The sequence below is a fragment of the Aegilops tauschii genome, chromosome 5, assembly GCF_002575655.3.
Source record: "Aegilops tauschii subsp. strangulata cultivar AL8/78 chromosome 5, Aet v6.0, whole genome shotgun sequence".
NCBI classification, from domain to species: Eukaryota; Viridiplantae; Streptophyta; class Magnoliopsida; order Poales; family Poaceae; genus Aegilops; species Aegilops tauschii.
Window position 1 is genome coordinate 309,317,352 of NC_053039.3, and position 25,110 is coordinate 309,342,461.

The 25,110-nt window shown below is 44.9% G+C and overlaps 1 protein-coding gene and 1 non-coding gene across 3 annotated transcripts; both read right to left on the minus strand.

The window, feature by feature from the left end:
- Positions 1-5,888: 5,888 nt before the first annotated feature.
- Positions 5,889-5,970, minus strand: TRNAK-CUU (transfer RNA lysine (anticodon CUU)). Its single transcript is given in 2 exon segments — positions 5,889-5,924; positions 5,934-5,970. It is a non-coding gene; the product is annotated as a tRNA-Lys (tRNA).
- A 194-nt stretch (positions 5,971-6,164) lies between these two features.
- On the minus strand, positions 6,165-10,630 carry LOC109737486 (protein SAWADEE HOMEODOMAIN HOMOLOG 2). 2 transcript variants are annotated; one of them, XM_073500275.1, is made up of 9 exons: positions 10,431-10,630; positions 8,537-8,625; positions 8,309-8,354; positions 8,035-8,242; positions 7,880-7,940; positions 7,240-7,291; positions 6,965-7,108; positions 6,708-6,827; positions 6,165-6,538 (listed from the first exon to the last, which is right to left on the minus strand). In XM_073500275.1, the coding sequence occupies exons 1-9, from the start codon at positions 10,467-10,469 to the stop codon at positions 6,491-6,493; spliced, it is 807 nt and encodes a 268-aa protein (XP_073356376.1). In that variant the 5' UTR covers positions 10,470-10,630; the 3' UTR covers positions 6,165-6,490. The 2 variants fall into 2 exon arrangements, with proteins under 2 accessions (XP_073356376.1, XP_020152205.1); XM_020296616.4 differs by having other exon boundaries at positions 7,880-7,949.
- Positions 10,631-25,110: the final 14,480 nt, after the last annotated feature.

The following is a 25,110-nucleotide window of genomic DNA, read 5'->3' on the forward strand; positions in this document are numbered from 1 at the left end:
AGATCTTGCCTTCGGATCTGAGGTAGAAGGTATACCCAATGGTTTCCTTAGGGTATCCTATGAAGACGCATTTTTCCGACTTGGGTTCGAGCTTTTCAGGTTGAAGTTTCTTGACATAAGCATCGCATCCCCAAACTTTTAGAAACGACAGCTTAGGTTTCTTCCCAAACCATAATTCATACGGTGTCATCTCAACGGATTTCGACGGAGCCCTATTTAAAGTGAATGCGGCAGTCTCTAAAGCATAGCCCCAGAATGATAGCGGTAGATCGGTAAGAGACATCATAGATCGCACCATATCCAATAGAGTGCGATTACGACGTTCGGACACCATTACGCTGAGGTGTTCCAGGCGGCGTGAGTTGTGAAACAATTCCACATTTTCTTAAGTGTGTGCCAAATTCGTGACTCAAATATTCCCCTCCACAATCTGATCGTAAGAACTTTATTTTTCTGTCACGTTGATTCTCAACCTCACTCTGAAATTCCTTGAACTTTTCAAAGGTATCAGACTTGTGTTTCAGGTAGACATACCCATATCTACTCAAGTCATCAGTGAGAGTGAGAACATAATGATAGCCACCGCGAGCCTCAACACTCATTGGACCGCACACATCGGTATGTATGATTTCCAATAAGTTGGTTGCTCGCTCCATTGTTCCGGAGAACGGAGTCTTGGTCATCTTACCCATGAGGCATGGTTTGCACGTGTCAAATGATTCGTAATCAAGAGACTACAAAAGTCCATCTGCATGGAGCTTCTTCATGCGCTTGACACCAATGTGACCAAGACGGCAGTGCCACAAGTATGTGGGACTATCATTATCAACCTTACATCTTTTGGTATTCACACTATGAATATGTGTAACACTACGTTCGAGATTCATTAAGAATAAACCATTAACCAGCGGGGCATGACCATAAAACATATCTCTCATACAAATAGAACAACCATTATTCTCGGATTTAAATGAGTAGCCATCCTCGCATTAAACGAGATCCAGATACAATGTTCATGCTCAAAGCTGGCACTAAATAACAATTATTGAGCTTTAAAACTAATCCCGTAGGTAAATGTAGAGGTAGCGTGCCGACGGCGATCACATCGACCTTGGAACCATTCCCGACGCGCATCGTCACCTCGTCCTTCGCCAGTCTCCGCTTATTCCGCAGCTCCTGTTTTGAGTTACAAATATGAGCAACCGCACCGGTATCAAATACCCAGGAGCTACTACGAGTACTGGTAAGGTACACATCAATTACATGTATATCACATATACCTTTGGTGTTGCCGGCCTTCTTGTCCGCTAAGTATTTGGGGCAGTTCCGCTTCCAGTGACCACTTCCCTTGCAATAAAAGCACTCATTCTCAGGCTTGGGTCCATTCTTTGGCTTCTTCCCGGCAACTGGCTTACCGGGTGCGGCAACTCCCTTGTCGTCCTTCTTGAAGTTCTTCTTACCCTTGCCTTTCTTGAACTTAGTGGTTTTATTCACCATCAACACTTGATGTTCCTTTTTGATCTCCACCTCCGCTGATTTCAGCATTGAATATACCTCAGGAATGGTCTTTTCCATCCCCTGCATATTGAAGTTCATCACAAAGCTCTTGTAGCTCGGTGGAAGCGACTGAAGGATTCTGTCAATGACCGCGTCATCCGGGAGATTAACTCCCAGCTGAGTCAAGCGGTTGTGCAACCCAGACATTTTGAGTATGTGCTCACTAACAGAACTGTTTTCCTCCATCTTACAACTGAAGAACTTGTCGGAGACTTCATATCTCTCGACCCGGGCATGAGCTTGGAAAACCATTTTCAGCTCTTCGAACATCTCATATGCTCCGTGTTGCTCAAAATGCTTTTGGAGCGCCGGTTCTAAGCTGTAAAGCATGCCGCACTGAACGAGGGAGTAATCATCAGCACGTGACTGCCAAGCGTTCATAACGTCTTGGTTCTCTAGGATGGGTGCATCACCTAGCGGTGCTTCTAGGACATAATCTTCCTTGGCAGCTATGAGGATGATCCTCAGGTTCCGGACCCAGTCCGTATAGTTGCTGCCATCATCTTTCAGCTTGGTTTTCTCTAGGAACGCGTTGAAGTTGAGGGCAACGTGGGCCATTTGATCTACAAGACATTTTGTAAAGATTTTAGACTAAGTTCATGATAATTAAGTTCATCTAATCAAATTATTCAATGAACTCCCACTCAGATAGACATCCCTCTAGTCATCTAAGTGAAACATGATCCGAGTCAACTAGGCTGTGTCCGATCATCACGTGAGATGGACTAGTCAACATCGGTGAACATCTTCATGTTGATCGTATCTTCTATACGACTCATACTCGACCTTTCGGTCTTCCGTGTTCCGAGGCCATGTCTGTACATGCTAGGCTCGTCAAGTCAACCTAAGTGTATTGCATGTGTAAATCTGGCTTACACCCGTTGTATTCGAACGTTAGAATCTATCACCCGATCATCACGTGGTGCTTCGAAACAACGAACCTTCGCAACGGTGCACAGTTAGGGGGAACACTTTCTTGAAATTATTATAGGGATCATCTTACTTACTACCGTCGTACTAAGCAAATAAGAAGCAAAACATGATAAACATCACATGCAATCAAATAGTGACATGATATGGCCAGTATCATATTGCTCCTTTGATCTCCATCTTCGGGGCGCCATGATCATCTTCGTCACCGGCATGAGACCATGATCTCCATCATCGTGTCTTCATGAAGTTGTCACGCCAACGGTTACTTCTACTTCTATGGCTAACGTGTTTAGCAATAAAGTAAAGTAATTTACATGGCGTTATTCAATGACACGCAGGTCATACAAAAAATAAAGACAACTCCTATGGCTCCTGCCGGTTGTCATACTCATCGACATGCAAGTCGTGATTCCTATTACAAGAACATGATCAATCTCATACATCACATATATTTCATTCATCACATCCTTTTGGCCATATCACATCACAAGGCATATGCTGCAAAAACAAGTTAGACGTCCTCTAATTGTTGTTGCATGTTTTTACGTGGCTTCTATAGGTTTCTAGCAAGAACGTTTCTTTACCTACGTAAAACCACAACGTGATATGCCAATTTCTATTTACCCTTCATAAAGACCCTTTTCATCGAATCTGATCCGACTAAAGTGGGAGAGACAGACACCCGCTAGCCACCTTATGCAACTAGTGCATGTCAGTCGGTGGAACCTGTCTCACGTAAGCGTACGTGTAAGGTCGGTCCGGGCCGCTTCATCCCACGATGCCGCCGAATCAAGATAAGACTAGTAACGGCAAGTAAATTGACAATATCAACGCCCACAACTGCTTTGTGTTCTACTCGTGCATAGAAACTACGGATAGACCTAGCTCATGATGTCACTGTTGGGGATCGTAGCAGAAATTTAAAATTTTCTACGCATCACCAAGATCAATCTATGGAGTCATCTAGCAATGAGGGAGAGGAGTGCATCTACATACCCTTGTAGATCGCGAGCGGAAGCGTTCAAGTGAACGGGTTGATGGAGTCGTACTTGTCGTGATCCAAATCACCGATGACCGAGCGCCGAACGGACGGCACCTCCACGTTCAACACACGTACGGAGCAGCGACGTCTCCTCCTTCTTGATCCAGCAAGGGGGAAGGAGAGGTTGATGGAGATCCAGCAGCACGACGGCGTGGTGGTGGAAGTAGCGGGATCTCGGCAGGGCTTCGCCAAGCTCGGCGAGAGGGAGAGGTGTCACGGGAGGGAGAGGGAGGCGCCAGGGGCTGTGGTACGGCTGCCCTCCCTCCCCCCACTATATATAGGGCCCCTGGGGGGGCGCCGGCCCTGGGAGATGCAATCTCCAAGGGGGGCGGCGGCCAAAGGGGGGTGGCTTCCCCCCCAAGCCAAGTGGGGCGCCCCCACCCTTAGGGTTTCCAACCCTAGGCGCAGGGGGAGGCCCAAGGGGGGCACACCAGCCCACCAGGGGCTGGTTCCCCTCCCACTTCAGCCCATGGGGCCCTCCGGGATAGGTGGCCCCACCCGGTGGACCCCCGGGACCCTTCCGGTGGTCCCGATACAATACCGGTGACCCCCGAAACTTTCCCGGTGGCCGAAACTGGACTTCCTATATGCAATTCTTCACCTCCGGACCATTCCGAAACTCCTCGTGACGTCCGGGATCTCATCCGGGACTCCGAACAACTTTCGGGTTACCGCATACTAATATCTCTACAACCCTAGCGTCACCGAACCTTAAGTGTGTAGACCCTACGGGTTCGGGAGACATGCAGACATGACCGAGACGACTCTCCGGTCAATAACCAACAGCGGGATCTGGATACCCATGTTGACTCCCACATGTTCCACGATGATCTCATCGGATGAACCACGATGTCGAGGATTCAATCAATCCCGTATACAATTCCCTTTGTCAATCGGTACGTTACTTGCCCGAGATTCGATCGTCGGTATCCCAATACCTCATTCAATCTCGTTACCGGCAAGTCACTTTACTCGTACCGTAATGCATGATCACGTGACCAACCACTTGGTCACTTTGAGCTTATTATGATGATGCATTACCGAGTGGGCCCAGAGATACCTCTCCGTCATACGGAGTGACAAATCCCAGTCTCGATCCGTGTCAACCCAACAGACACTTTCAGAGATACCTGTAGTGTACCTTTATAGTCACCCAGTTACGTTGTAACGTTTGGTACACCCAAAGCACTCCTACGGCATCCGGGGGTTACACGATCTCATGGTCTAAGGAAAAGATACTTGACATTGGAAAAGCTCTAGCAAACGAACTACACGATCTTTGTGCTATGCTTAGGATTGGGTCTTGTCCATCACATCATTCTCCTAATGATGTGATCCCGTTATCAATGACATCCAATGTCCATAGTCAGGAAACCATGACTATCTGTTGATCAACGAGCTAGTCAACTAAAGGCTTACTAGGGATATGTTGTGGTATATGTATTCACACATGTATTACGATTTTCGGATAACACAATTATAGCATGAACAACAGACAATTATCATGAACAAAGAAATATAATAATAACCATTTTATTATTGCCTCTAGGGCATATTTCCAACAGGGGGTGGGGGATACTTTTTCTACAATCTTGGAGGGGGGCCATGCCTCGAGCCTACTGTACATACAAGGTTGGCCTGGGGCGTGGTTAAAACCCTGCCATGTAATTTTTTTTGGAGATGGAGTATTCTTTTTTTTAAAGGACACACCTTAACCTGATAGAAGTACATATTATGGTGTAAGGGATCTGCATGACAAATTTGGGAATATGATTTGCATGAAGAAATTACCTAATGTAAATATTTTTGATGATTTAATTTTTCTTTCAAAAAAGAAATGACACACCTAAACCAGATAGTAGTACATATTATGGTGAAAGAAGTTCGCACGACAAAATAGCATGCCTAAACAGATAGTTGTACTCACATGGTGAAAGCAGTATGCAAAAAAATATCACCCAAATCAGATAGCTGTACATGCTAATCATTGACACGCCCACCTAAACAGATAGTTTTTTTTTCAAAAAGAAATAACATACCTAAATCAGATAGTTGTAAATATCATGGTGAAAGCAGTTTGCATGACAAGTTTCGAAATGTGATTTCCATGAAGAAATTATCTAATGTATTCTCTCAAAGAAAAACAAATTATCTAGTTTAAATATTTTGGATTTTTTTTAAATATCACCTGCGAATCAGATAGCAGATAGTTTTTTTTCAAAAAGAAATAACATACCTAAATCAGATAGTTGTAAATATCATGGTGAAATTATATAGTTTAAATATTTTGGATTTTTTTTTTTAAAATATCACCCTAGCTGTACGCTCTACTACCCTCTATCTGGAGAGAGTGACACGCCCACCGTGGGGCTCGAACCCACGACCACAAGGACCACAATGTTAAGAGCCTTGCGCTCTACCAAGTGAGCTAGACGGGCTGTGTGACTGCAACCATATCTAGCCATTTATATTCAGAGAGTAATGTAGCATTTTGCGGACTGCTCCTCTAGCTCAACGAGCAGAGCAGGAGACAAAATCAGCGGCTATAATCATCAAACTAAAACCGTATGTCTGTATCGAGACTGGACGCTCAAAACCAGGCGTGCAGAAGCAGAGGCAAATCGCCCCAAGAGGTTCAGAACGGCAAACACTGACATAGTGACATGGTAATCTGCTGCCAACACACCAGTTAAAATCCGGCTCTCCGCCCGCTTTGGCACCAACTTTCTCGTGTGTGTGCAAAAATTGGCTATCACGGAGCCTACTCATAGCCGTTACAGCAGCTATGTGCCAAAGAGGGGGCTTAACTACTCTCCCGGGTGTTTTACTACTAGACACAGTACATCAATAAGAACAAACAATCAGAGTGCAGCGGTCTCAACTAAGATTCGAGGGCTCCCGTTAGTACGACACAAGCTCGGATAGCAGCAGGAAGCAGATCCATGTTAGCAGAAGCCATCAAAGGTATCTTGGCCGCCTGGAGATTCTCTTGAGGTTCACCATCTCCTGGAAAAGAAAATCAGGAACTTTCTGAAGATCTGGCGAGGTTAAGTCTATATTGCGAGCATTGAAATTTACGACTCGGAAGAGAAGAGCAACATAAACACCAGGTATGACAAAACGATTAAAGATTTTATGGCTTGGCACGAGATATTCCGAGGCTAGTTGAACATACCTGGCTTTGATCATGATCATATTCAACATGGAAGAGGCATCTGCATCCCCTTATATCATGCTGTTTCCGCTGGACATCCACAACGTGCGCATCGAAATGCAGTGCTTCATCATTGCTCTCCTGATGTAAAAATTGCGAAAAGAACATAAATAACTCGAGAGCTCTGCCTAACAGTAAGAAGCCGCGGCAGGATAGAACAAAACACAACGTTCTCAGTTTCTACAAAATGCTACTCGAGATTAATCATTAGCCACTACCTTGAAACACAGGACAAGATCTCCTTTGACAATGCTTCGGCATTCTGAGGACTCCAGCGGAATGGATTGCTGGCGGACAGCCTTCCTGACATTCACCCACTCATCTTCTTCAGCCCCATATCCGATAAACCTCACCCGGACTTCCTAGAACAGCAATGCGGAGAAGATAAAACTCTGAGGAACCAAATCACCCAAGGAAATAAAAGAAGATCCTCTACTCCGCAGTTAAACAAGTCATGGAAATAACATATAAAAACATCAGTTATTCTCCTTACAACTTCTCCCAAACTTGTCTTCCTGTGTGCCAAGAAGAGGGCGACGTCGTACCTGCATGTCACAATTGAATATGAAAAATTTAGTGTCGCTGCCAAATTTAAGGAAAAAAAGGTAGATGAAAACTTGTAGATAGATATACCCAACCAAAGCATGCTAGCACTTTTTTTCTGGCTACATGCACAACGATTAAGATTTCTGCTCCATGGTATAACACTAACAAACATTACACAGAAATGCAAGCCATCCTAATCAGACAGCTAGAAGAAAGGTATAACATCCAGGTTTACTATTGACAATGCTGTCTTGGATCACTACATTATTAGGAGAGGTGGAAATAAACTGTTATGATCAAAGTCTCTTGTGCTCATTAGCTAGAAATCAATAAAGCAAGTAGATATTATGTAGAGTTAACCGATATAAATTCACCGCTATAGTCATGCTCAATGGCATACTCCTAATAAAAGAAACTGAGGTACAACAGGAGTTAAGTGCCTTGCTTTCTTCTTATGGTCACTTGATTACTCAGAAGACAATAGAATGGGGCAAAGGAAATAAGAATGAAATTGTTGCAAACAAAAGGGAGAAAGGGGAAAGGGAAAGAGGAGAGAAAATAGCTCTTGCAAGTAAAAGAGTCCTCACCATGCAGAATCCTTTGATGACTTAGCCTCAAACTGCAAGTCTTCAAATTCAGGAACCTTATCTGTAGTCTCTGAAAACAAGCCGCACATAAGAAATTTAGTAAATGGTTTCAAGCACCAAGCATAAAGTTTCAACGGACGAGTACCCATAACTACCTTTGGGTAAATCCGCAGAAAGTGCATCCTCATTGTTTGAAATACTTGTATCAAGAGCTAAAACTTTTTCTTCATCAGAAGCTGAAGTCTTTATCTCAGAAATTAACGCATCTGGTTCTGAGGCTAAAGGCTTTTCTTCAGAAGTAGTAGGCAAGGAAGCAGGTTTAGGAGTTGATGCAGGGAGCTTATCAAGGAACCATCCTCGAACCTGTTGAAAGAGATGTCATACAAACACACTCGGTGAAACATGGACAATGTAAAAAGGCATTATCACCTGTGTAGCCTGTAGAGCTCTGCTTCCGACTCGAGCTGGAGAACGACTACACAGAGGAGCAGAAAATGAGACCAACTATCAGAAGTGTCACTTACACTATCCTAAATACAGTAAGCAACAGCATATGACACACACGCTTAAAAGGTAACATAATATAACTTCAGTCTCCAAAAAAGTTCTCTTAGGAATTGCGATCGAAGTATATGTTCCCTAGGTTAAGGCACTCACTTAAATTCTTCTACAAGCTTCTGGCAGAAACTATCAACCAAGACTTGCTCTTTTCTGTCTGATGAAACCAACTTCTCCATCCTTGCAATCTGTACCAAGAAATACTTCTAGTTAGCACTAGTTAGCATGGCCAAAACAAGTAGATATAGGTATGAGGCATGACATGGTAAGCAAACAGCCATTCACCAGTTCCCAAAATACAGACACGCTGATTGGGCTGTATCTGTTTGCACATCAAGTCATCAAAACTAGACCCGAAAACATAAAATAGGAACGGGTGACATCCAGGTAGTAGTGTTAAGTTACATAGCTAAATAATACAATAATGCTCAGAAGTGTATCAAAGCCATGCCAATTCTCAAAAACAGTATTCAGCATGAAGCCATGAACGCAGAGCCCGAGTTAAAGATATAAGCGACATAGCACAACAATAACTCCATCCATAGTAATATTTATATTGTCTAGATGATCCATATCAAACTCTGAAACTAGGTGGACCGATCTATGAAGCACTTCATCTATGCCAATATAAAAAGACCCTAAGGAGCAGATCCAACTAAATTCGCCATCAAACCAGGTCAATCCAACGACCTAGACAGCTCCGATGGGAGCGCTCAACATATTTAGCGTCCAATTAATATCATACCAAATATAGTGTTAATCATATAATTACCACGCAAATAATATCCTACCTAATATCCACGTGCAACTAATATACTGCCTAATATAAACGAGCATTGCACGTACACATTTACTAGTGATAGTATTATCCCACCCCCGCTCCAAAATGGATAAGCAAGTACAAAACAATAATGCATTTACAATGTTTGCCGTCCTTGTGTCAAATGACTTGAAATTCTTTCGGAGGAAGCTATTAAGGAACAGATTGAGTGGTTTCCATCAGGAGTAAACATAATATTTTTATGCCTATTGCTCTTATACTAGAAGATGAGTGTTCAGAAACATTTTTCAATCGAAATCGAGCTGGAACTGATTGTTTCACTGGTCCGAAGGTGATGGATCCCCTTACATCATGAAAGCACCAAATTCAACTTATGCATGAACAGATGCTCACATCTAGGGGGCAAACGGAAAACAATAGGTTTTGGTGTCCATTTACCAATAGGCGCAGCTTAACGCATATGGTACATATTGCATACTAACAAACCCTTTAGACTGGAATAACCTCCAACCATTTCAAATTATCACCACAACTAAAGATTAGCTCTCAAATGCTATCTACAAACTAAATAACATAATGCAGTGCTCCAATAATTCCATCCCTACAGTTGCTTGGACTGATCATCAACTGACATTTTGGTCCAGCGTTTGGGAATCTGCCCCAACAAACAAAACCCTAGTGATCTTTTCCCCATCAGATGATCAGAAACCATTATTACACACCAGCACAGAACAATGCGCCACGGAAGTACACAACGTATTGCAACCAGAGCAGGAGAATCGCGGTATGGACAATAACCAACATTCGCATGCAGGGGGGAAAATGGTCGGTACCCACAACGCCGACAAATACGGGAAAAAAGTGTGTTATCAAAATAAGGGCACTGGAGCAACACAAATCCAATAAGATTGCCCCCGTCCAAGAGGAGCTTCCCTTTCATGGAGAGCACCCCCGCAGGAAACCTAATACAACGAGGGCGAAGGAACCGCCGCAAGCTCAAAACGCAATGGATGGGGCGGCATCGAAACGACTGGATCGCGTCGGACGGTAAGCGTCCTATTCCTATCGAACCGGAGGGGAAGCTCATAGCGTCTCCGACGCCGCAGATACGACGAATACCGGGGAGGGGTGCCGCCCATGAAGCACCGAAGAGCAGCGGCATCAGGGCAGCGAGGATGGGGGGATAGGGGGAGGGGGCAAATGGCGCTGTACCTCGGAAGGCGAGAAGCGGGTGGTGGATCGCCGCTCCATCGCTGGCCGGCGGCGAGGTCGAGGACGGGCAAGGGGAGGACAGGGGGGAGAGGGAGGCGGCTTCCAGTCCAACCACCAGTGGCACAGGCAATTATGGGGGGAGCTGCCTGTGCTGTCTCCGGATGCGCCGAGCGTGGAAAAAAAGAGGAATAAACCGAGTGCGAGAGGGGGGAGGAGGGGAAGCAGGAATCCCGGAAAAGTGGGTTGCGCCCCACCGGAAACGGCGTGGACCCCGCTGCCCAGTAGGGGTGGGGGGGTTCGGGCTCGGCTAATAATACGGCTCGGTTCCTTCGGTTTTTTTCCCTTCTATGTAAACTACGGTTGGCATCGAATTTTGATTATTAACCACCATTTACAAAACCTAAAATCGAGCAAAGCTAACCGAGCCAGGAAAAGTGACGATTCAGATTAGCACCACCCGACGAAACGAGATCTTCTATTTTTCTGCGTGAAACGAAACGAGATCACGACCATTTTTTAGACGTGTTTTAGTTGTCATCTGTGAATTTTCCTTACATTTTCATACATGTTTCAGTTAGGCCTGCCTAAGAAAAACAGGCAAAAAGCCACCATCTACACATTGTTTGGTCGCCCGCATCTAGACTTTCCGCATGTGGGATCGATTTTGACACGTTGTTTGATGTCCCGCATTTATTCGATTGTATACGCGGGATATGATAAAGAGTTAAAACCTACACATAACACACAGAGTTACAGTAGAGTTCCTTAGCAGTGTGCTCGCGATGGCAGTAAGCTGGGGGTGAGGAGGCCGTGAGGGCGGCAGCGCCGGTCACAACATCGCGTCCATCCAACAAGGTTGACATCTACACATAACACTGGCGACGCCATGGCGCTGAGGAAGAAAAATATGAAGGAGTTGCACGCCATGGTCACGTCAGTGCAAGAGGACGCAGAGGAGGAGGCCAAAAAGAACAACGCTGGCTACGGCGTCATCGTAGTAGGAAGCGAGAGAGGAGATCGAGAGGAACGGCGACGATGGTGGCTTCAATAAAGCAGGACGTGGGAGAGAAGGCAAAGAGGAACGACGATCGCCCAAGTATAGTATGAGGCGGAGAGGAGGTTGAGAGAAACGACGCTGACGATGGCGTTAGTGCAGCAGCACGCGGGAGAGGAGGCCAAGGACAACGTCAATGGTGGCGCCAGCGTAGCATGACACGAGAGTGAAGACCTAGATTAAGGGGTGCCATTAACACACATCACATATATGCATATTACGTTCCAACAAAAAAGAAGTTAGATCTACTCGTCTATGATCGTTGAAACAGAAAATGTGCAATATGAAAGTCTTGTGAAACTGCAAGATGAAGCTGCTGGTTAAAGGAAATTTCAAACGAGCGACTATGCACGACGAATTTAACAAAATTCGTTCAAAATAGCTATAAACACGAACATGAAATTAAGCATTTACGGTCGATGAAACCACGAACCGATCATATGAATGAAACCATAACATTGAAGTGCATCTTTTTCGTGTAGAGTTTATCTCGAATCAAAGTACCGTTGTGTAGATTAGAATGGATCAGAAAAAAATATAAAGGAGCTTAGAGAACAACTCCAACGGGGCGACCTAAATGGACGCGCGCTTTGTCCGCTTTTCGTTCGTTTGGGTTGGCCAGGCGGACGTGCGCGTCCACATTCTCAAATAGGTCGGCTTGACCATCCAACGGGAGGTGGGCCCAAATATGCCGGCGTGGGAAAAAACAGCTCGTAAAAATAAACATAACTAAACATTAATTAAATATAAGTGGCCGGTCAACCGCCGGCCAAAGTCTACTTACACCTAATTAAACATTAATTAAAACATAAAAAAAGTCTACACCCGCATGCTGCCTAGACGTCGTCGGTCTTTCCCTTGCCCTTAACGTCGACGTCGCCATCGCCGCTTGGTGCACCGAGATTTGCAGACGTCGACGACCTGGGCGGAAATGCGCCGGCGCCGGAGGAGGAGGGGGAGGAGGAGCATGGGAGGATGAGGCGCCGGGGGTGCCCTTGCCCTTGGCGCTGCTGCTGCCGAAGAGGCCCATTGCTTGCTTGAGTTTGGTGTCGCCGGCAAGGAAGCATAAGGGGGTGGGGGCAGATGTGTACGGAAGTGGATGAGGCCGGGCCCCGCCTCACGCGTGGTTAAATAAAGATGCTTCTACTGGCTGACTAGTGGGCCTGCTGTCGGTGGTCGTCATAAATTAGACGACGGACGGTAGTTGGGTGACCTACAAGTGAGGCCGCGGCGGACGCCGAAAAGACGTGCGACGCGTCCGCGTCGACGCATTTCAGGCGCAATTTCGGGCCGAAAATGGGTCGGCGCGAACGCCGGGCGGACGAGATTTAAATTTGGACCGGCGCGTTGGGTATTCACTTTTGCCGTGTCGACCCAAATAAGGGCCTGTTTGGGACTGTTCTGCTCTTTAAAATTCAACTCTGCTCCGGAAAACACAAGCCAAACAGGGGTAGCTCCACGATATGCTGCTCCGCAAAAAACTAGAATCTGGGGTATAGCTCCTAGTTTTTTATGAAGCTCCTCAGGGGATGCTTCAAAAAACTCTAGAAGCTGGAGTTGGGTGGAAATTACCCACCACTGCCACCAGTAAGTGGATACCTCTTCGTTTCTCCGCCCTCAACCAATTAAATAGATCCTTTCCACTAAATTTCACATTCTTGAAGCTGGAGCTAGATAGAAGCCAAACATTATCTTTGATAGTGCTACAACTTCTGCTTGAAACTGCTCCAAAGTGAATTTATTGGAGCGAAACTGATTTTGATAAAGCGGAGCAGTCCCAAACAAGCCCTAAACACAGGCAAACAAAATAGGTCACCCATTGAAATTGGTATTAATAGAGATAGAATAAGACAGCAAATGCAAACTCCCTTCGCAAATGACTTACGTTATGAGACGAAGAGAATAGCTCGCATCCCTACCGCCTCATCTCGTGCAACAGGACCCATGTGCCCTCGATGTATCTCACTTCAGCTGGCTAATTGAAAACTGTCAAATTTGAACGTTCCCTTATGGTGCGGCTACCGACGCCGGCCCAAAGAACGGTGACGCCGCTTCTCCAAATCAAATCGTTCTTTGAACTTTTAATTTACGAATACAAACACTGGAGCGAATCAAAAGCACGCCGACGTCATCGTCTCTCCCTCACTGAAGCCGCAGAAATCTTGTTATAATAGACAGTCGAAAAATCATCGTACTAAATCCTCATAGGACGAGCGCACCAGAGCAACAACTATCGTCGGTGAAGAAAGCCGTAGATCAGAAGGATCAAATCTGTAAACACTCAAATGAAGATGAACGAAGACCGGATCCAAACAGATCCATCGAAGTCCAGCACCGACCGATTCCCATCGATATTTGACGGAAACACACCTCCACACGCACTCTCACAATACTAGACGCATCATTGGGACGGAAATAGAATGTGTGATACATTATTCTTACTAAGGGACATCGCCGTCGACACACAGCCCCAACTAAGATGTTGAATCTAACAAAAACGAGAACGGAATCCCTCCCGCTGACCCGTAGGAGCCACATATCCCAATACAAACAAAAGGCTCATGCACACTCAATCAACACAAACAAACGACCACAACGAGGAGATACCCTTGTGACAGCGGCCGAGCATTCCCGGTGTGTAGCTTTTTCATGTGATCTAAAATTGTTAGCCATAAAAGCTTTAAGTTCCTCAAAAAGGGGTTTAAGTTGGCCAAAAATGACGTAATGCAGACCCTATTTTCTTAATTCAGGGAAACCCACACAAAAGAAACATGTCATCTCACTGTTAGTCTTATGCTATTTCACACCTGGATTTTTTGTACATTTTCCCTATAGATTCGGTGCTTAGCTTGCACCTCTCCTAGTATTCCCTGCCGCGTATAAACTGGCTATTCCATAGAGCATCAAAAGGAAGCATGATCACAACATGGGGCCAAGATGAAAGGGAATCTCAAGGTTCTATTGATCACTATCAATCACTTCAGGATTGATCACCCAATGCGCCATGCACTTGTATAAACATAAGATGTTGTACTTGCACAAAGGGTTTGAAGAAACCATGGCAGGGTGCGGTCTTTCTCCGTTGACAACAAGGCTGTTTCTTCTTTCTAGTGTGTTTTTATCATTAACTCGGCATGCATCACGGATGAAGATACGCACCATGATGTAGAGGAACCCGAAGGATCAAGAGCACATTAATCGCTTAGAACTACATGATGTAAGATACAATTCTCTTTTCCAATATGTTAATTAAATTAAAACGTGCATATAATTATTCATTATAGTCTTCGCCACGTATGATGGAACACTATTAATAGCACACCATCAGACCGATTATTAAAATAAACTTCATAATCTCGTGAGCCATCATATTGGCCTTTCTATTAATCTTGAGGATCTTTAAATTCGTCAGTATCCTAGAGATACTCAACGCTTCCTTCTTCAGATCCACAAGATGTGACATGTCAAGATTATCATTCCCAAGAAAGGAAACCACAAAAGAGTAATCGGTTTCCAAAATGATGGGTTCGTGGAGAGTTATACCTATGTAAAGGCCGAATAGGGTAATTTTAAGTTCCGCTTCATCAACGCTATTGCACACCCCAATATAATCCCAAAAGAAAATGATAACTTATCCAGTATGGCTTTTGGCAATCATTCCCACACTCACAGCTAATGGCCTCCACAAAACGAGCATCGACATTAATCTTAATGAACTTTGAGGTGGAGGGCTGTCAAGAAAAAAATGCTCTCCATATTATTGATGGGTTGCAAGCCATCCGTCACTTCCTTACCTTTGTTACCTAGCTTCACCCACATGTTGCCATGACAAAGATGAAAAGGATTCCTAGTAATTTTGGAGACTGACAGAGGAAAAAATAACTTCCTCTCGCTTACCAAATATCAGATCATTCCACTAGTGTCATGCTCTCCAAAACATGAATATAGTTTGCTCATGCATTATCTTTCTTTTTTTGTCATAAAAAGCTACAACATTTGAGGTCTATATCGGTCGTCATTAGTTTCATTGCACCAGGTCTTGGAAAAAAATTCATTAGTTTAGCATGAGGTCTTGGAAAATTTTCTTTACCAAGTCATGCATATATTAGATTTGGCCCGGGGTATGAGGTACTACATCCGTCTGAATTTATTAGTCCTCATCGTATTTTGGGTCACACTTTAACCACGTATTTGGCTGCCATAACTCCCCCAGCCAATTCAGACCTTGCCCAAGGTGCACATGGGAAGACCAAGCAAAATGTTCAGGACACGCACAGAGTAATGAAACTAATGACGTTGATACATTAAAAATGGAAAATGATTATGTTCGACCGACTGAAAATGCGTCACACGTCCACCGCCTTCTCTATACTACACGTGTCTATGTGGGCCCATGAACCTTGTCTCCTCCCCTTCCCGGTCTTATCACATATTCTTTCTTCCTCACAGGTAGTACACACCTGCAGCGGCCATGGTTAGATGGAGCACACGTGCGTGCGCTGCGGGTGCAGTTGCGGCTAGGGCACACACGCGCGACGCAAAGGGGCCGCCCTGAACTTTAGCTTCTCCATGGACGTGGCCATGGCGTCCGGGTGAGGGAGTCCTGGATTAGGGGGTCCTCAGGTGTCCGGTCTATTCGATATGGGACAGACTAATGGGTCGTGAAGACGAAGCAGAAGACCACCTCCCATGTCCGGGTAGGACTCTTATGTACGTGAAACGACAAGTTTGGTGTCCGGGTGTAATACTCCTTTCCTCTGTGAACCGACTCTGTACAACCCTAGGCCCCTCCGGTGTGTATATAAACCGGAGGGTTTAGTCCGTAAAGGGCATCAGTATAATCATAGGCTAGACAGCTAGGGTTTGCCATTACGATCTCGAGGTAGATCAACTGATGAGGACATCAATACCATTGTTACACCCACAGCCCCTGCAGTTATACATACTGGACCAATTACTAGAGCTTGCACACGCCAATTGAATTACCAGGTACTTTTGTATCTTGGTAACGATTCTAATGTTCATGAAAACATGATGCTGCCTAAATTGGATACATTTGTTTTGCTTACAAATGAAGAGCCTAGATTGGACAACAAAGATGAACCTTGGAGCAAGTTCAAGCATGGATATGATGGCATGCACAAGGGGAACAAGAACGGAGTTACAAGTGATGATTCCGGGACTTTAAAGCCACCATAATGAGTGCATGAAGCCTTGGTCGAAATATACAAGATGCCACTTCATAAATTTCGTCCAGAGGCTATTCTAGGTGCTGCGTCTCCTTATTTTTGGGCCAGACCCATGTAATTTCGAAATACTTGAATATAGGCTATTTTTAGAGTCCGTATGTGTGGGGAAACAAGAGTTAGGGTTCGGACCCCTTCTCCAAGGGCCACAAAATTCCCCCCTCTTTCCTCTTATATACAGCCCCTAGGGCATCGTTTAGAATTGGGGTTCCGTTTAGATTAAAAGTTCGCCATAGCTGCAACTTTGCGTACTTCGTTTGTGTTCAACGACCAGACCAAGACATCACAGAACCCCACCGTGATCAATAAAGCTTTCATCTTATATTCGCAATATCTAGATTTGTAGCGACCCGACCTTAGGCGGTCAAGTCTCTGTGCTTCAGTATCATCCCTGGATCGGTAATGCTGACACACACAGTACTCGAAGGATTTATAACAGAGTAGCAATCACACACTTATTACATCGAATGTCTCCAAAGAGAACTTATTACAATAAATATGGCTTAAGGCCATCTAACTAAGATAACAACGGAAGACTTGGAAGATAAAGTGAGTCCATCAACTCCAACGACATAGCTGAGTGCAGGACAACGGCCTAGCGAAGCTTACTCTTCGTCTGAAAAGTCTGCAACATAATACATTGCAACCCGAAAACGGGTCAGCACATGGAATATGCTGGCAATATAACACAGTAGAGCAATGAACGGATCAATGCTATCACTACGTGCATATATGGCTGGTGGAGGCTCTATGGTTATATAGTTTTGTGAAAAAGCCAATTTTTTCCTACAACAAAGGAATAAATTTTATTTAACTATCATGGTGGTTGAAACATTGAGAATGGTACCCCCATCTCAATCCCAATTAAAAGTAATCATTAATAACCCAACAAATTTATTTAGAGTGATGAGATACAATAGGATAATCCAAGTACTAGATATTCAAGATGTCCATAACCGGGGACACGGCTAACCATGATTAGTTTATACACTCTGCAGAGGTTTGCGCACTTTTCCCCACAAGACTCGATCTCCTCCATTGGATTTCTCGCACTACATGGTGTTTGAGAAACGGATGACCGAGACACAGTCTTTCAGAAGCATTAACTCTTTACTCTGGGTGGACAGTTACACCTACTTTCCCTCTACATCTGCTAGCCCACCACTGAAAGAGGTCACACAACATACTCAACTATGCCAGAGCCCATAATGGCTTGTGGCTGCACACGGAAGTTTCTAGCATGAATAATCTTAAGATCCCTTTGAGCCTGGGTGGCGGACCGTAGGATGATCGCACGGTATAACCCCGGGATATCCTAGGACAACACTGGATTCCCCAGGTGCCCAGATGTGTATTAAAGTTGCCACCGTAAGTTGAACCAGTAATTAACAATCTCACATCTGTCATGGATACACTCAAAGCCAATCCACGTCTACGAGCATAGAATGGCATATAAGCATAACGTAGAAGTAACTCCCAGGGTTTGATAATAAACAGGGCAATAGGTTCTACCTCATCACTACTTCCCAAACCCACAAGTTAAGGACATCCTAATCATGCAATGTTTGAGGATTGTAACTAATGCATAAAAACTGGGTATGAAAAGAGTATGATCAATGTGTTACTTGCCTTCCTGACGATCCGCAAAACCTAGGGACTCGTAGTAGCACGCTTCGCACTCCGGGAATTCTATCGCAAACAAACAATAGCATACATAAGCAATCAATCAAAGATGCACGTGTAAAACTCAAATAAGAAGATCTAACCAGAAAGTTCAACTTAAGAACTCCGGTTTGCAAAAAGAATCAAATCAAACGGAGCAACGAAACTCAAACTGCGAAAGAAACAAGATCCGATTACTAATCTTGACTAAAGTTAAATTTTACAGTACCAAAATCTTGTTCAAGTTGGTTAAGCAGAAAGAGGGCTTCGAGACGAAGATCTAGGCACTTGAATCGCCTGATTCCGATAAATGAGCGAAAAGATAAACTAAAACGAAAATCGGGTCAGAAATCGCGATCGAAAATAATCGTGGAAAAACCCTGGAAAAAGAAAACTGACGAACAGGCTAACGAACGAACGTTCGCTGTCTGCGGCTAATGGGTGAACGGCGTTCGTTAAAACGAACGTACGAACGAACGTCCGTAGTTTAACCGAACCGAAAAAAAACCGAAACAAAAACCAATCTAAAAAAACGGGCTAGGGTTTCTAAGAAAAACGACCGGACTAAAGTCAACGGTGGCGGCTCGGTGGAGATCGGCGGCGGCGGCTTAAGGTTTGGCGGGGTGCGCGGGCGGGCTGGGGCTAGCGGCGGCTCGAGGCCTCGCCTCTTTAAGGGCCGGCCGGGTCGGTGTCCCAGGCGGACATGGCCCGGTAAGGCGGTAACTTTTTTTTTTCTAAAATATTCCGTCGCGCAGAAAAACGAAGAAAAGAAATACTAAACGGACTCCAAAAATCTTGAAATAAAATTTCCCCGTCCTCTAAGAATATGCCGGACAAGGTGAACATTATTTAGGACTCTAATGCAATTTTGAAAAACGCGCATTTTTCCTAATTCGAATAAAATTGCAATAAAATCCAAATAAAAATGTTTATTTGTTTTTAAATATTTTTCCTCCAATATTTCATTATTTTGGGGAAGTCATATTATCCCTTCTCATATATTTTGATATGAAATATTTTTGGAGAGAAAAATAATTAAAACAAATGACCCTTGTTTCAATACTTGATAAAATTCAAATATGAAAATGCTGAAATCCCCAACTCTCTCCGCGGGTCCTTGAGTTGCTTAAAATTTCGAGGGTCGCAAACGAAAATGCAAATAAAATATGATATGCATGAATGACCTATGTATAACATTCCAAATTGAAAATTTGGGATGTTACAAACCTATCCCCCTTAAGATGAATTTCGCCGTCGAGATTCGGGTTGGCTAGAAAATAGGTGTGGGTGGTCTTTGCGTAGATCATCTTCTCGTTCCCAGGTGGCTTCATCCTCGGTATGGTGGCTCCACTGAACTTTGCAAAACTTGATAACCTTGCTGCGAGTAACTCGGCTGGCAAAATCGAGAATCTTGACGGGTTTCTCCTCATATGTCAAATCACTATCCAAGTGTATTGCTTCCAGGGGCACTGTATCTCTTACAGGAATATCGGCCATCTCTGCATGGCACTTCTTCAACTGGGAAACGTGAAACACATCATGCACTCCTGACAGTCCTTCGGGTAACTCCAACTTGTGGGCAACCTCTCCCATGCGTTCCAAAACATGGTACGGTCCCACAAATCTCGGGGCTAACTTTCCCTTAACTCCAAAACGTTTAACTCCTCGAAGAGGTGACACTCGCAGATATGCTCGGTCTCCGATTTCATAGACTACCTCCTTGCATTTTGAATCTGCATAACTCTTCTGTCGGGACTGAGCTACCTTCAGTCTATCTCGAGTCAGCTTAACCTTCTCTTCGGACTCCTTAATCAAATCTGGTCCAAACAACTGACGGTCTCAAACTTCATCCCACATCAACGGTGTTCTGCACCTTCTTCCATACAGGGCTGCGAACGGTGCCATCTTCAAACTGGCCTGATAGCTGTTGTTGTATGAGAACTCCGCGTAGGGCAAGTTGTCATCCCAACTAGATCCATAATCTAGCGCACATGCTCTCAACATGTCCTCCAGAATCTGATTGACTCTCTCGGTCTGTCCATCTGTCTGCGGGTGAAAAGCGGTACTGAACTCCAGCCTGGTACCCAAGGTCTGGTGCAGCTGGTGCCAAAATTTTGAAGTAAACTGCGTTCCTCTGTCTGATACGATGGTCCTCGGAACTCCATGCAGACATATGATCCTGGTCATATATATCTTGGCCAACTTCGCACTTGTATAGGTGGTCTTCACTGGGATAAAGTGGGCTACTTTGGTCAAACGATCCACTACTACCCAGATAGAATCATATCCTGATTGGGTCCTGGGCAATCCGGTGATGAAATCCATGCCAAGCTTGTCCCACTCCCATTCGGGTATCGGCATAGGCTGCAGTAATCCTGCTGGCTTCTGATATTCTGCCTTCACTCTCTGACATACATCACATACGGCTACTTACTCGGCAATATCCTTCTTCATACCAGTCCACCAGAAATGCTCCTTCAAATCCAAATACATCTAGGTGTTTCCGGGGTGTATCGAGTATGGTGAGTCATGAGCTTCCTGTAGTATCAACTTCCTGATCTCTGCATTATTGGGCACATATACACGGTCCTCAAACCATAAGGTGTCGTGCTCATCCTCACGAAAACCTTTGGCTTTCCCTTCACTCATCTTCTCCTTTATTTCGTCAATCTCTTTGTAATCCTTCTGAGCTTCTCGAATCTTTCCCAACAATGTAGACTGAACTTCCATTGCTGCAACAAAACCTCTAGGAACAATCTCCAAACGAAGCTCCCTGAGATCTTCTACCAACTCCTTTGGCATTCCTCCGCTTACGAGGGTATTGACATAACTCTTCCGGCTCAAAGCGTCTGCTACGACATTGGCCTTGCCTGGATGATAATGCAACTTCATATCATAATATTTTATGAGCTCCAACCATCTCCTCTGCCTGAGGTTCAGCTCCTTCTGAGTAAAGATATACTTCAAACTCTTGTGATCCGTGTACACATCGCAACAGTTTCCAATGAGAAAATGTCTCTAGCTCTTGAGCGCATGCACTACGGCTGCTAACTCCAAATCATGTGTGGCAATAATTCAACTCATGAGGTCGAAGTTGTCGTGAGGCATACGAAACAACTCTTCCATCTTGCATAAGTACTCCTCCAAGTCCTAAGCGAGATGCGTCGCAATACACTTGGAAATCCTTGCGTATATCTGGCAGAATCAGCACTGGGGCTGTAGTCAAACGTTTCTTCAACTCCTGGAAACTTGCTTCACATTCTTCAGTCCAATGGAACTTGGTGGCCTTCTTCAACAATGCCGTCATAGGCTTCGCAATCTTGGAGAAATTCTCAATAAATCTCTGATAATATCCCGGGAGTCCAAGAAAACTGCGGATCTCTCCAACTGAGGTGGGTGCCAACCACTCAGTGACTGACTGAACCTTGGTAGGATCCACTGCTATACCTTCTCCTGATATAACATATCCAAGAAATCCAACTTCCTTCAACCAAAACTCACACTTGCTGAACTTGGCATATAACTGATGTTCCCCGAGCTTCTCGAGAACTAAACGCAAATGCTCCTTGTGTTCCTCTTCATTCTTTGAGTATACCAAGATATCATCAATGAACACCATGACAAACTTATCCAAGAATTCCATGAACACATTGTTCATCATACTCATGAAATAGGCAGGGGCGTTAGTTAGTCCAAACGACATAACCGTATACTCGTATAACCCGTACCTTGTGGTGAAAGCTGTTTTAGGTATATCTTTTTCCCTAATCTTCAGCTGGTGATATCCTGATCGCAGATCGATCTTCGAAAACACCTTAGCTCCTTGCAACTGGTCAAACAAATCATTGATCATCGGTAGTGGGTACTTATTCTTTATTGTTACTTCATTCAATGCACGATAATCAACCACCATCCTTAACGATCCATCCTTCTTCTCGACCAGGAGCACTGGGGCTCCCCATGGTGATGAACTTCGTCGAATGTAACCTTTCTCCAACAACTTCTTAATCTGCTTCTTAATCTCCTCCAGATCATTTGTGGGCATCCAGTATGGTCTCTTAGATATTGGTCCGGTTCCTGGCAATAGTTCTATCGAAAACTCGATGTCTCGATCTGGCGGCATGCCTGGTAACTCCTCTGGAAATACATCCGGGTAATCCTTTACTACCGGCACTTCCTCCTGAACAACTCCCATGAGAGAATTTACTTGAGTCCTCCTCGGTGCATGCCTGGATACATACTTGATCCTTTTTCCCTCCGGGGTAGTGAGCAAAATCGACTTACCGGCGCAATCGATGTTTCCCCCATACATCGATAGCCAATCCATTCCTAGTATCACATCCAATCCTTGTGACTCCAAAATTATCAGGTCTGAGGGGAAAACATGGCTTCCAATGGTCAATGGCATCTGAAAACATCCTTGTCTTTCCATATATTCCACTCCTGGCGAACTTACTAACATAGGTGTCCTAGGTACCTTAGTGGGCAACTTATACTTATCCACGAATCCCCTTGATATGTATGAATGCGATGCACCAGTATCAAAAAGAATGATTGCAGTAAAAGACTTAACCAAAAACTTACCGATAACTACATCTGGCTGCTCCTCAACTTCCTCCACGTTCACGTGGTTCACTTGTCCCCTGTTGAAAGGGTTGGGCTTCTTCCCAGCGCTTCCATTGCCATTACCGTTCTTCAATTCCGTACAATCGTTGGCATAGTGCCCAGTCTTCCCGCACTTGAAACAAGTAATGTGACTTTGATCCTTCTTGGCGGGTGTGGCTGGGTTAGAGCGGTTCTGATTGCTGCCTGCTCCATTCCCGTTTCCATTCTTGGGGTCATTGTGGTTGTGAGAGCTCCCTCCATTGTGGGTGTGGCCTCCATGGTTATGGATAAGTCCTCCCGAGTTCGGGGTGAAACGAGGCTTCTGCTAAGCTCCAGAATTGTACTTTCCTTGCCCATACTTCCTCTTACGACTCTCAATCTGCTGCTGCTTCCCTTTAATCATAAGAGCCTTGTCTACCAACTCCTGGTAGTTGTTGAATGTTTCCACCATCTACTGCATGCTCATCTCATCATTCGGCCCTTCCATTAACTTCTCCTGCTTCGCGGCATCTGTGGCCACATCATTAGGGGCATAACGAGATAGCTTACTAAACTCATCTACGTACCGAGCCATAGTACGATTCCCCTGGCGCAAGTTGCGAAACTCATGCTTCTTCATTCTCATAGCTCCAGTTGAGACATGGGCTGTGCGGAATGCTTGCTGAAACTGATCCCAAGTGACATTGGCTATAGGGAAAGTGGCTGTGTAATTCTCCCACCATGAGGCTGCTGGTCCATCCAACTGATCTGCGGTAAAACGCACCTTCTCTGCATCTGTGCAACCTGCGGTGGTCAACTCCCTTCCAATCCTGCGTAACCAATCATCCGCAACTATGGGCTCGGTGCTACTGGAAAACACCAGCGGCTGTAACCTCAGAAAACGGGCTAAGTTGTAAACTGGAGGTGGTGGTGGAGGGTTGTTGTTGTTGTTGTTATTTTTGCCTTGGTTCTGGACTAATATCTGCATCAAGGCATTCTGCTGCTGGATCAACTAGGTGATCTCCGGTGGGAAGACAAATCCGGTGTCACGTCTCGGAGGCATCTGATGGGTTTAGAGGGGAGAGATTAGAATATAAAAAAGGTCCAGTGAGAAAGCACTACCCATATGCACATGAGACAAACACAATCATATCACTCCATCAATCAAGCAAGGGCATACAATCGATCTAACTATCATTACAGTGCTTGGACTATACTATTTACATGGGGGAAATACTACTGATCATATGGTGGTCTACTAGAAATTTTGATCGGTGGAAGACTCCATGATATCCGCTCCAGCTTCGTCTTCATAATCATCATCACTATCATCAGGGTCGGAGTCAGTGTCGTCGATGATGATGTAGTTGTCCGGACAAGTGGAATCGTTGTCCTCTCCTCCTGGCGCGTGGTCTCCCATGAAAACTCCTAGTTTCCTTGTTAGGTCATCATTCTTCTCCACGAGTATCGTCATTTCCTCCTCATATCCATCGCGTGTAGACTTGAGTTCCTCTTCTAGCTCGGTGATCCTTGTCATCGCCTTCTTCAAATCTATCATGCTTGCGCACATCTGGTTCTCCTTGCGTCAAATGTGCTGGTTTAGCTCCTGGATGAATGCTGCAATGGACCTGTCCTTCCTGGTGCTGACTATCTCCCATTGCTCATCTCGGCGCCCACATATCTGGTAGATAGTATCCTTGAGATCCTTGTGGTAAACTTCGCCAATGCGTCCCATGGCGATGTGGGCTACCATGCTCTTTCCCAGACTCCAGGTTGGGGCATCAAAGGAGAACTCTATAGGTTTAGTGACTGGCGTGAATGTCCTTCCTGGAACTTGAACTCGAATCATCCAGCGTTCCTCTTCTGGTAATGTGGCGTTGTAGGTCCCGGTGAAGCTTGGTATTCCAATGTTCAGGTATCTAGTGACTTCCTTCAAGTGTCGTCCAAAAGGGGTGTCTTCATCCGGTTGTGCAAACTTGTTCCTCGAGTCCGCCATCCTAAAGAGTAGAAAATGGAGAGGAGTCAGAAATGAGTAGAGAAGAGTGACCTATGGCTTTTTCTTAGTGGTCGTGTCCTACATTCAGCGTGTGCTCTGATACCATCTTGTAGCAACCCGACCTCAGGCGGTTAAGTC